We start from the raw sequence: 13,173 nt of genomic DNA on the forward strand, positions 1-13,173 counted from the left end.
GATTTAATAAATCAAAAAATCCAGTTTTAATAAACAGTTCAAATAGTATTTCACTAATTCCATTCGAATATACATAAACTCATTTTTAGTCGTTTTATTTTGGCATTTTACGCATTGTTTATCTGTTCAAACATAAGATAATAGTCAACTCTATTATTTTAAATCGGTGCAAATTTAGGTGTACACTTTAGGTCAAAACCAATCGCTAAATAATAAACAATTTTGCTTTTTGAAATGAGTTACCTTTTAGAATGTATATAGGCAATTTACATTCTTTACATATGTTACATACTTCAGAGTTGACATCCTTGCATACATACATACATACATACAATGTAATTATACCTAATTACTCAGTGAGTAAGAAATTAAGCGCTAATATTTCTACATAACATTTTATAGTACGCAAATAACATAAATATATTATTCAGAATCAGGCGCACGCTCAATAAAATTCAAATCATTAAATAAAGGAAATCCTTACAATGAATTTTCATTGACTTGGAGTTAGCCTTAAATTGAGCTTTGAGTACGCCAAAAATGTGATTTTTGGCATTTGATTTATATTTTTATTTGTTTTTGCACTATGAAACATCTAGCACAGCATAAAAACTGTATATATTACAATTTACAGAATTATATAAAATATATTTATACTTGTAATATATGCATATAATTGATATAGGTCTGCCTGCAGCTTTTTTTTTGTTACAACATTTATAAATTAATTATGCTATAATTTGTTATGCTTTAACATTTCGACGGTAAATTTAGTTGGGTTGAGTTTAAAATTTGTTTAGCTTGCGCTAATACCGTAAATATTTGAAAAATATGTGAATTTTAATGAAACAGGAGCGAACATTGATTTAGTGCGCTTTGCTTTTTGACTTTCTATGTGATGTGCCACCATTTTTATCAGCTCCAACGTTGCTCTGGCTGCCCACCGAAGAGGTGTTTAACACCTTAGGGCCATACGGTATTCTGAATAGATCGATGCGCAGATGCTGGCAAATTTCTAGACAAACCTGCGCACAGTAGCGCAGAAGATCCTGTGTGCCCCAGGCTAGCGTAAACCAAAGCAGCCAAATCTCTGGTACAATACAGTTAAAGTACTGATTCAGGAACAATAAAGCAGGACCCAGCAGCGACCAGTCCAGATACTCCATCTCCGCTTTGGTCATGTGCGCTATCTATATCGCAAGAGGAACACATTAATAGGATTTAAATTAAATGGATTTGGTTAAAAGCAAACCTTATATTTTGATGCTAATGTGCTAATTAGATATTGAAAACAAGTAAGAGGTTCTAGTCGGGAGCTCCCGACTAGGGGATACCCTGAACCCTCTTCTTCCAACATCAAATGTATATATATATTCTATTTTAGAAGCTATATGTCAAGTTTGGAGACTCTAGCTTTTATTATTTACCAAAATTGCCCAAAAAACAGGATATCGATATAGATTCTTATCGATTGCTTGGAAACGGAGTAAGTTATCGATTATCGGAAACAAACTCGATCTGCGCGGGAACTAGGAGCATCTACATCTAGAAAATTTCAAGTCTCTAGCTCTTATAGGTTCTGAGATCCTTGCGTTCATACATACGGACAGACGGACGGACAGACAGACGGACGGACAGACAGACGGACATGGCTAGATCGACACGGCTATTGATGCTGATCAAGAATATATATACTTTATGGGGTCGGAGATGCTTCCTTCTGCCTGTTACATACATTTGGATTTTGCACAAATACAATATACCCTTATACCCATTTTTAATGGGTTCAGGGTATAAAAAGTTAATTAAACGAAATAGCATTTATATTTATATAGTATATAATTAAGTTTTACACGTTCAGTTATTGTAAAAAAATGTATTTCAATTTATTATTTTCACTACTTTTGTTGAGTACAATCCGATTTGCTTCCCGAATCTGAACTAATTTATCTAACCCTTGCCGTCGCTTAGCAAACTTCGCTTTGAGAGAGCTTGACTCAAAATTGAGTGAAGTTTGAGCCGCGTCGGCAATTATGCGTGGGATAATGCTCTGGTGGGAACATTGACAGTGGCGAGATATTTAGGGTAAATTGTTTATGTCTACCAAAGGGGGACAGTTTGATCTTGACCAATGTCGATGTTATCACCAGGCTCTTTGTTTACAAGATTGTAAATGTTTATACTTGTGCTTATGTGCTAAGTTATATTAAAGGGTGGGTGCGACTATGGATATGTCACTCCCCCAACCATTGGAAAAGTGCCTGTCCTCAGGTGTTTAAGTTTAGATATAGTGTAACATTTTCTTCTTTTACAAGTAGTGTATCTTCTCTTATTGTAGGTGTTTCTTCTGCTTTTGGTTTCTTATATTTCATAATTAATTTCTAAGGTTTGCTTTTAAACTTATATCTTATATTATCTGGAATACATTGTTAATTTTTGTGTGTTCATTTATAATTTGTTTCGTTTGTACAAACGAAAGTGGTTCTAATTTTATAGCATCATTGCTTACGTAAATGCTTTGAGTATAATCTTACATATTGTTTGAAATTGAAATTCATTAATTTGCAGTAAACCATTAAAGATTTTTATTATATTGTTTCCTTCTATTGTTATTTTGTTATTTATACAATTATGGTTTAATATAGTTGTTGGTAAATTCCAAGTTAAAATTATTTGGTTCTACATGGTTGATTTTAAAATTTTGCAAAGTTTTAGTATAACTACATTCTAATGTTATTTGGTTTAAAATTCCTATCACACATTTATTATTAATTAATTTTTTTGTTTCTTTGCTATAAACTTTTTTGTCTTTGGTTAAAACATTTTTCATGAGATATTTTTGTCAAAATGTTATTATTATTATCCGGGTATGGAATTATTTTGAATAACGGGCTTTTTATTATTTCTCGAGGAATATGGGATATTATCAGTATTTCGTTTGTATCTGATTTAAACCAAGTGGAAGTTTTTGTATTCAACAATTTCTCAGAATTAACATGCAACAAATAGTCATGTTTTCGTCATTTCGGGTTAAAAATACCTAATCTTGTCAGCTGCATTCCCATCTCAATGTCTTCTATATATTCTGTAAAGTGTTGTAAGTTAAATATAAAGATATCTTATTTCTTTCCTTTTTGTTTCTCTTGATCTAGTTCGTTCATGATTTCAATCCCTTTCTTTTTAGCTTCTATTATGTGATTTAATTCGTTAACCTGAACGCCGTTTTCTGCTAAGCTGCTTATTTTTGTTCAATTTCTGTCTTGTCCTCTTGGTCTAATGTTCCAAATGACTATTTATATACTGTTCCCACTATGTTAAGTAAACCTCTTTTGCTGCGTTTGGCTATTTTTAAGCCGATTATTTCTCTGTTTAGTTTTTCTACTAGGTATTCGATTTGTATTAGGTTTTTAAATTCTTTACTTTGTTCAATTAAGTTGTTAAAAGTTTCTTCGGTTTTTGTTATGTTAACCGTTAAACAGTGGAGTTCGTAATCTGTCGGCATGTCTATGGTTCTTGTTTTAAATATGAGATAGCCGTTATGGGCTTTAATAGGATTAATTTCAGTGCTTTGTGCATTTATGTGGTTTACAGTTATTGATAGTAATATTATAATAATTAGTTTAAGCTGGTGCTTGTATGTTTTGATCGCTGTCTGTTGTTGACCTGTAATTCTTTTTCTTTTTATACCCTGAACCCATTAAAAATGGGTACAAAGGTATATTGTATTTGTGCAAAATCCAAATGTATGTAACAGGCAGAAGGAAGCATCTCCGACCCCATAAAGTATATATATTCTTGATCAGCATCAATAGCCGAGTCGATCCGTCCGTATGTATGAACGCAAGGATCTCAGAACCTATAAGAGCTATAGACTTGAAATTTTAGATGTAGATGCTCCTAGTTCCCGCGCAGATCGAGTTTGTTTCCGATAATCGATAACTTGCTCCGTTTCCAAGCAATCGATAAAAATCGGTATCGATATCCTGTTTTTGGGCAACTTTGGTAAATAATTCGACCTAGAGTCACCAAACTTGACATATAGCTTCTAAAATAGAATATGTATATGCATTTGATGTTGGAAGAAGAGGGTTCAGCGTATCCCCTAGTCGGGAGCTCCCGACTAGAAACCCTTAGTTGTTATTTCTATTAATGATGCAAATTTTGAATAGATAGCAATGCAAGACAAAAATTGTTAATCTCCTACTATGTAAAAATCCATTGCATATTTTCCTCGGACATTAGCGATTTCCGGAGTTATTTCGAAAGTTAATTTTGTATCCCTGTGTTCTGTTTTTGCGATGTTCCAAGTCTCACATTCGATTATTAGATTTGGAATTAAATTTTGATAATCTAGGAAATAGCGGGTTTTTTTGAACTAATTGATAGTTTTTTCAATTCCTGGATGTAATAATTCTTTGTGTTTTATTTTAATATTAATTCTTTGAATTCTGCGAATGTTTGAATATCTATTAATTTTTTACTAGTTTTCATTGCCTTAGTTGAATTATTCGGACTTATTATTTCTAAGTAGGCTTCTTGAAAAATTGGAAAATCTGCTTCATTGTGGAAGTATAACACACTTTTCTTTGTGCATAAGTATTCTTTTATTAATTCTTTGGCATGCGCGTTAGTCATGTCTTTGTATGCAATTTGTATGTTGGTTTTATGAAAGTAATTCGTAACTTTTGTTTCGTTCTCGGTTCCTTTTTATACCCTTGCAGAGGGTATTATAATTTTGTCGTGAAATGTGTAACGCATAGAAGGAGACATCTCCGATCCCATAAAGTATATATATTCTTGATCAGCATCAACAGCCGAGTCGATATAGCCATGTCCGTCTGTCCGTCTGTCTGTTTCTATGCGAACTAGTCTCTCAGTTTTAAAGCTATCTTAATGAAACTTTGCAGCACTCGCTCTTTCTGTTGCACGCAGCACATATGTCAAAACCAGTTGGATCGGACCACTATTTCATATAGCTGCCATAGGAACGATCGGTCGAAAATTAAGTAGTTGTATGACAAAACATTTTTTATTTTCAAGATATCTTGACCAAACTCTATAATTATTAGTTTTACTGTACTCCTCGTATATATGCAAAATCCTATTATTACCGAACCACTATATCATATAGCTGCCACAGGAACGATCGGTCGTAAATTAAAAAGTAAACTGTCCTTTGTGAAATTCTCTGAGCATCTCCAGTGACTTGCAATTCGATGGCTCCGTATAAAATGCTGTGTTGTCTAACATCTCGGGTTAAATAAAGGTGTAGGATGTAATCGATCCTTTTAGTGAAAACGTTGAGATTTTCCGTTGATCCTTCAAAACTTGGCACCTGTCTCAGTTGTGAGAGGGCCTGGTTGAGGTGTTGTTCTGATAATTCCATGGGCATCTTAGTGTAATACACTTTTTTTTTTTTTTTGTGTTGGATGAATTTTTTTTTTTTTAATAGTTTTGAGTTTGTAGCTTTGAACTTTTTAGTTCTTTTATTTTGCACTTTTATTTCTTTGCACTTTGTTTTTCTAATTTGTACATTTAATTTAGTTTATTGTTTGAATGTTTTTTTATACCCTAAACCCATTAAAAATGGGTATTATGGTATATTGTATTTGTGCAAAATCAAAATGTATGTAACAGACAGAAGGAAGCATCTCCGACCCCATAAAGTACACATATATATTCTTGATCAGCATCAATAGCCGAGTCGATCTACCCATGTCCGTCTGTCTGTCCGTCCGTCCGTCCGTCCTTCAGGGTATCCCCTAGTCGGGAGCTCCCGACTAGAACCCCTTACCTGTTTTAGTAGTTACAGATAGACATAAATGGCTACCATATTTGGCTACTTATAAATATATATATACTATGGGGTTGAAGATGTCTTCATCTATAGATTACACATTTCATAACATAAAATAAAATATAAAAAATGATTGTTTTTAGATTAAGATAAATTTACCACCAGCTTGTTGGTAATTTTGGCAGCCACCATGCCAAAAGCCAGAATAAAAACTGAAGCGTGCTCCGTAAAAATATTTTCCGGCGACTTTTGCGCTATCATCAGCGCGGGCAGCACTACAAGTGTCAGCGGTATACTAGGCGATAGAACACTGGTTCCCTTTGTATAGATGATAAATATAAAAAATATATTGTTTTATACAAATTTGGTGAATTCTTAACGATTGTGAGATTGCAAATTGTGACCGCTTTGTACGAGCTGCTGCCTTATATATGTGTGCATGGGCTAGCGTTCCAGGGGGCACATTTTGCAAATTCACAGGTTGACCAAAAGCAACATTTATTTTGGGCTTTTTGTTTGTTGGGATTTACGTTATTTAATGGTCATTTTTTTAAATAACATGGTCTAGCGCTAATTTGTGGGTGTGAATGTTTGTTAGTAAATGTGAGCGGGTCTTTTGCTGTAGAAGCCAAGCCAACAATAAAGTAACAGTATTTATATAAAAATAAAGAAAGCAAGTCTGAAACCCCAAATGGCAAACAGTTAAAATAACATATGCATATTAAACGTGCATCATTAGGTATAAAAACAATACAACAAGAAACTTAAAAGTATGCAACATTTAGCTTCGGAGTGCCGAAGTTTATATACCCTTGTAGTCGTATGCGCAAATATTGTAATTAATCTGTGGCAAATAACTGAGTTCGAGTATGAGCGCTTTGTAATATACAAAAAAATGATTTTCAAATTAACGTAGTAACTAACAAAAACTTGCAAAAATGCATGATATATTTCTTTTGGAATTTTCATGTAAATGGGTGGTTACAATAGTTTTTGTCGTTTAACCAACCTACACCAATTATATAAAATTGCGTGAACACAGATAACCATCCAAAGTAATTGATGAACAGACAATTCCTAACCGGGACTTAATAAGTTTCTGACAATACCACCACCAACAATGCATAACACATTTTGCGACTTCATTATTATACCCTGTACAAGAGCATAAATTACATGACCATTTATATAAATCGAGAAATAATGACAAACACAATCGATATTTTAGCTACTTGTCTAGCGACCAAGCTAATTAGAATGCCTTCGTGTGGTTGTGCCATACAAAAATACAAAATCTTACTGCAACAGATGATCCATTCTTCCCACAGCCCTCGTTTAAAATGGATAAACTGAAGTCAACTCCACTGGCCATATAAAACGGCAAGCAGCGTGTTTCACACTCAAGATAAGGCATCTGATAAAATTCAAAATTTTTTAATTGTTGTCAACTATTTTAAATGTTTAAAAGAAGAAAAAAATGCATTAATAGGAATATTAAAACATTTAATTTGATATAGATTTCGATGGAGAGTAATAAAATAAATATTAATGAAAAAAATATTAATACCAAATTTTTATCTAGTAAATAGCCACAAATAATATACGTTTTAAAAGCAGTCTATTATTGCTGATTAAAATTAAAGCTACCAATAAACCTTAGAATAATTGTAAGAAAGCATAACTAGAAAATATTTCAATATTATTTCAATGTGGCTAATATGAATAATTACAAGATTTATTTTTAAATACTTTCTATTAACAATAAACACATATTCCATCGGAAGAATAAAGCAAGTTAAATTACTCAAAAGTTCATGCTGCCAGAGTAATATAATTAAATTTCTTACAGCAATAATCCCAATAAATTTGTCTTACTTTATGCAATACAACAATAAAATTAGTAAACCATATAAACATTTGCAAATGGATTAAATGTTAGAGCCGTGTCCGTATGTCAATGTGTGGGAAATAAACTAATGGGTTAATCCAACAGATGCTTTTAGTACGATTAGAAAATTCAATTTTGATTTAAAACGTTTGTCGCGTTTCGTATATGGATAGCAATGCTTACAGCAACTGATGAGCCGTTTTTGCCACTGCCGCCTTCAATAAACATTTTTAGAAAATTGATTATATTCAACGTATAACCGAAAGTGATAAATACTAATATTGTATAATTCCATGAAACTCCCACGATTGGCATCTATTGTATATGAGAAGAGATCACAGAACAAAACAAAAACAATAACAGTAAACAAAACAGAACAATTTGCATGAAAATTAAAAAAATCGTTAACCTAAATCTTAGAACTTTTGCGGCATAAGAAGTATTAGTGTAAGCTTAAAACAATGGAGGGTTGATTGCCGAGTTCATAACTCGAGGCTTTATAATTCAGTAAAAAACACAATTATTAAAATTATATTCGAACCCCGACAGTTTTTCAGCTATAGTTTTCAAAAAAATGATACCGCAAGCATCACAATATAAAGTGCCAATCTAACTTAATGCTACGTACTCTTTGAGATACATTAAATTAATTAAAGCTAAATCCCTTAGCCAACAGTATATAGATACATACATATAGTTTTAAACTTATGATTCAGGACTTCTACAAATATACAATACAATTGTTGGTCATACAAGTGACAAAGAAAGATCAATTATGCATATCGCATTCTATTGAATTTAGGCATTCAACAGTATTATTAGAGCATGCCAAGTAGGAGTCAGCAATATTAAAGTTTTGTTATGAGTTAAAGCACGAGGCAAAGAAGCAAGACAGCGGCTTTAAAACTAGGAAACATTAACAAAGGTACAATTTATAAATATGTATATGTGTATAATAAGTATAAATGTAGAAAGTTAAGGCAAGCAATTGGGGTAAAAAGGAAAACAAGGACCCACACCACGTTCCCACGAAATAGCCGCATTGCAATATTAATGTTCAATTTAGATTTTGCGAATTGAGAGCCAAAATAATTTTTGTTGTATGTGTCTTCCTGTTTCTGTTTGTGGTTGAAATAAACATCAGACAGCATACAATATTTTAGGGGTTTTACACGTGAATTATTTCAAAATAATTGGAGCTTCCTGATATCGTTTGCCAAATAAGTGGCATACAAATTTTATAGCATTACTATATACATACATATGTAAGCAAAATCACCGATTTATTTTATAAAATTTAGCTTAAGGAAACACAATTTAATTGAAACATCTGCCTATCTTCAGAGCTCGAAAACTTGCCAAGTCAAGCGGCTCTCTTTTAACTTTTAGTACAAAACAAACAAATTATAAAATGGTGAAAATCAGTAGCTCATAATATTTGTACATATAGTAAAAGGAAAACCCCAAAATATTTGTTAGCAGTCATTTATCTGATTTGGTTTTTATGCACATTTTTGTACATATTTGTGTGTATTTTTCAGACTTACAGCAACTGTGGAGCCATTTTTGCCAACACCACCGGCCACAACGACGGAAAATACATAGGTTAAGGAGATTACACCACACACAATGGTCGTTATAGCAGGACCATACCAAAGCTCAATATTGCCAATGCCAATCTGTGTTTGTATATTGGATACGATTGTGTGTATGTGTTAAATATTTGTTGGTTTTTAGTAGATTAGGCATTTTGTATTGTTTTGTTTTGTGGCGCAGTGGCACACATTTGAATGCAACATAAAAGTAAAAGGTATTGAGACAATTACAATGTGGTTTGGAATTATTACCTTTAAGCTATTTATGGGAACAAGAGCTTTTCTTTAAACTCTAGCTAATACAAAGTTAATATTAATGTATGTATTGCAGTCTCATTTAATTTCGTTAAAGTTTGTGAAATGAATTTGTCTTTTTTTGTTTGCAACCCAATGATACTAAACTTAATAAATCGAACCAAAGAGCTTACAACGCAAAACAACAAATAAACATTCTATCTTAACATCTCAAACATATTAGGTACTTATATAATAAGCATTTAGTAAACTTAATGCATTGTGAACTTAAGTCAAGCTATTGATGCTATTTGCATTTATCTTATTAGAACATAAGTAAATGACGAAATAATTATAATAATTGAAAAATTACACTTGCAATAATATAAAAGGCGTTTCTATAGTCTAAAATAGGCAATTAAAATTTAAAATATAACTTCTGAAAATCTCAATTTAAAACGAAATCAATATTATAAGGGGACTATTTATATAAAGATGGAAATATGAGCAACATGGCAATCCACCCAGATGGCTTACCTTCGTCAGCCAAATCTCGGGCCCCAGCACGGCCGAAACCAAATGTATAGCAATGATGGAGAATTGAGCCTCAGTTACATCGATGCGGCCGAAGCGCATCGTTCCAGACACATACGTCTGCCAGTGTGCGCAATAAAACAACGCAATGGCACAAAAGCACTGAAAATAACACATATCGAATTAAAAAATCCATTAAGTAATTCAAGTTAAGCGACTTACCTGAAAGAATAGCCAGTTTGGATAGTGACCCAGTTGACAGGATATGCACGCCGAAAGCGCCACAAATATAGTTGATATGGAATCACAGCCATAATTTTCATTGTTTTATTTACAAACATAATACTACTAATCTTGTCAAGGTGAATATTAGGCATGATTATCCATAAACTGTATCTCTGACCACAAAAGCAATGCATTTGGAGGCAACGGCCGTGGCCTCGGTGCTTCAGAATAAAAATGGCATCATTAAATGTATTCGTGCGAAAATCACTTGATTAAACTTACACACAACAGAAGCCTGCAACATTAGTGCCAATAACATCATCGTCCGTAGACTGCAAAAGTGAGCGTAAGAATGTGATGTAGCAGCGACGGAGTGGGTGTAACCGGTACAACTTTCTTTTTGTTGTCTTCCGCTTTCATACCAATTGGCATACATGAATCGGGTAATGGTGGTGCGCCAATTTTGTACAGCCGTAGGTCCTGAAATTTGACCTCGAACGAAAAGGGATAGAAAGGTGTACGTGTATTACCATAAAAATATTCCTTGACACGCTGCTCGCGGGATTCGTGGCGCAATTCTTTACTGCGTTCCACTACGCCGCCACTTTTTGGCAAGAGGACAACATGGACGTTTGAAGGCACATCGCGCAGTAAATCATTATACAAACGCTCCTGATCCAATACGAATACGGCGCGAGCGCGATAAGCTCGTGCTGCATGCAACAAATGTGCATAGCCAGAGCCCTTCACCCATCCACATGTGTTGACAATGATCCCAGAGCTTTTGGCTACACAAAAATATAGTCATATATTTCAAATTTCTAGAGTAAATGCGGTTAAACATACTTCGTTTATTGGCATCCAGACTCTGCAGTGTTACTTCAGCCATTTTCGAGACGACAGCATTGTAAAGCACGTTATTAGCACCAGGGGACTTGTGACCAAAATGATAAACTAGTGGCGCTGTCTTTGTAAATCCTTCCTCAACGCTGGCTGGTCGTTCAATAAGGATAGTGGCAACATTGCCGGAAATGGAGATGGCACCTTGGCCCACATCAAGATCTGCGTAAAGTGGTCGCCTGCCTACGCGTACTGCATAGTTTAACAGAATGCGGCACAGTGTGCTCTTTCCAACGTCCATAGGCCCTACGATCAATACAACAGGGCCGCGCTTGTCCCGTTCTTCGGCTTCGATGCGAAACTGCTCCAATGCTGCATGGCAGTTTATATATTGTACCATTGGTGTCTCTTTTGAGATATAGCACACATCCATTTTGCCTGACACGTGCAGCACGCAGCCTTGGTAGGTAAGCCACTTTGGCGCCAACACCGAACTCATATTTCTTTTTTTTCACCAGTTCGGTGCCAAAAAGCTCTGCAAAACCTGTGACGAGCTGAAATACGATTTAGAAATGTTACCCACGCCGAGTACAAAACTATTACAGCATACCGTAACAAGAACCTTGGCATCTTTCAAAACGTAGCTCGGAGTCTGCTTCCAAGACATATTCCCTGCTATGAGAATTATCTTCGGACATATCTGCTTTTAGGTGAACGTATCAAAAAGTAAACAGTGGAGGCACGCATACAAATTAACCAGATATTTCAATGAGACCGTTTCATCAAAATACTAAAATACTGCTCTTCTGGAATACAGACTTTAATTCAAATGTAAAATTACAAATAGTTGCGCCAGTTTTGTGCATTTATGTACATGCTATATAATTAAATATTAATATACTATTAAATTTGTATATAGATGTTTATTAATAAGTGTCTATATACCAATTTTTAATTTCATAGTAATTAGTGTTGTAAAATGAATGTTTTCATATGTTAGAGTTTTGCTGAACTATGCTCAAAAAGGCGGGAATTCGATTTTGGTGTATATTACAGCGAACCAAAGGCTATAAGTTCTTAAGTGTAGGCAATTTGTAATTTGAATTCATAATGCGACCACGCACTGTAAAGAGTTCAACTCAGAAAAAGAAGAAATCGGAATCGCATTTAGATAATGTTGAGGATTCATATGAGGAAACTGCATTTCGAACACCAGATCGTGAAAACGAAACCGACTACGAATTGGAGATTACTACAAGCCGTTTGGCTGAAATGAACACATCTCCACGTCGGTGCTCTACGCTACGCAAAAACGTTCCAAAAGACCATCGTCGTGATCTAGACACATCCGAAGGCGACAGTGATTCAGAGAATCAGCCACCGGCAGTACGACAAACACCCCGAAAGCTGCCGCTAAAAACACCCGCAGCGAGTATGAGTAAGAAACATCAGCCGCCACTAACATCAAGACCTGGCTCGAGGCGCAAACAAAATAAACCGGAGCGTCGTATACAAAAATTGAACCGCGAAATTGAACGGTTACAAAAGCATCCAGGCTTTATGATACCGCGTTTACCTTTCGCGCGTTTGGTGCGCGAAATTATGATGAAATATACTTTAACGCCCTTTATGATAACTATGGGTGCCCTGGAGGCTATACACACCGCGACAGAAATGTACATAACCCAGCGCTTCCAGGATGCCTACTTACTGACCCAGTATCGCGGCCGTGTCACGTTAGAGGTGCGCGACATGGCGTTGGTGGCATATTTCTGCAAATCCTATGGTAATCTTTGAGATACATCGTTTATAATTTCACATATGTGTAACAATCATAATCATAATCATAGGTAATAAGTAAATAAAATATGCGAACTTTTAAAAAGTCACTACTTTTGTGTTGAGGTTCTAATTTGACGTGTTGTTCTGTTGTTCAGGCTGTAAACAGGTTTTTACCCGATTTGGATTTCCAATTCATTTTTAATGTGAATCGAACATTACCTCTGAACCGAACAATACTCACGAGGTGGGTAGAAAGTTAGCCAACATCAATATGAAGC

General features: G+C 34.5%; 1 protein-coding gene and 1 pseudogene across 1 annotated transcript; both read right to left on the reverse strand.

Moving 5' to 3' along the window:
• Positions 1 to 87: 87 nt before the first annotated feature.
• On the reverse strand, positions 88 to 10,638 carry LOC115760466 (choline/ethanolaminephosphotransferase 1-like). The gene is made up of 6 exons (XM_030701793.1): positions 10,556 to 10,638; positions 10,271 to 10,494; positions 10,052 to 10,210; positions 9,233 to 9,364; positions 5,957 to 6,115; positions 88 to 1,190 (listed from the first exon to the last, which is right to left on the reverse strand). The coding sequence occupies exons 3-6, from the start codon at positions 10,148 to 10,150 to the stop codon at positions 867 to 869; spliced, it is 714 nt and encodes a 237-aa protein (XP_030557653.1). The 5' UTR covers positions 10,151 to 10,210; positions 10,271 to 10,494; positions 10,556 to 10,638; the 3' UTR covers positions 88 to 866.
• On the reverse strand, positions 10,428 to 13,134 carry LOC115760434 (annotated as a pseudogene).
• Positions 13,135 to 13,173: the final 39 nt, after the last annotated feature.

Source organism: Drosophila novamexicana, unplaced genomic scaffold, assembly GCF_003285875.2.
Source record: "Drosophila novamexicana strain 15010-1031.04,08,12 unplaced genomic scaffold, DnovRS2.1 tig00000458-arrow-arrow-pilon, whole genome shotgun sequence".
Taxonomy (NCBI): Eukaryota; Metazoa; Arthropoda; class Insecta; order Diptera; family Drosophilidae; genus Drosophila; species Drosophila novamexicana.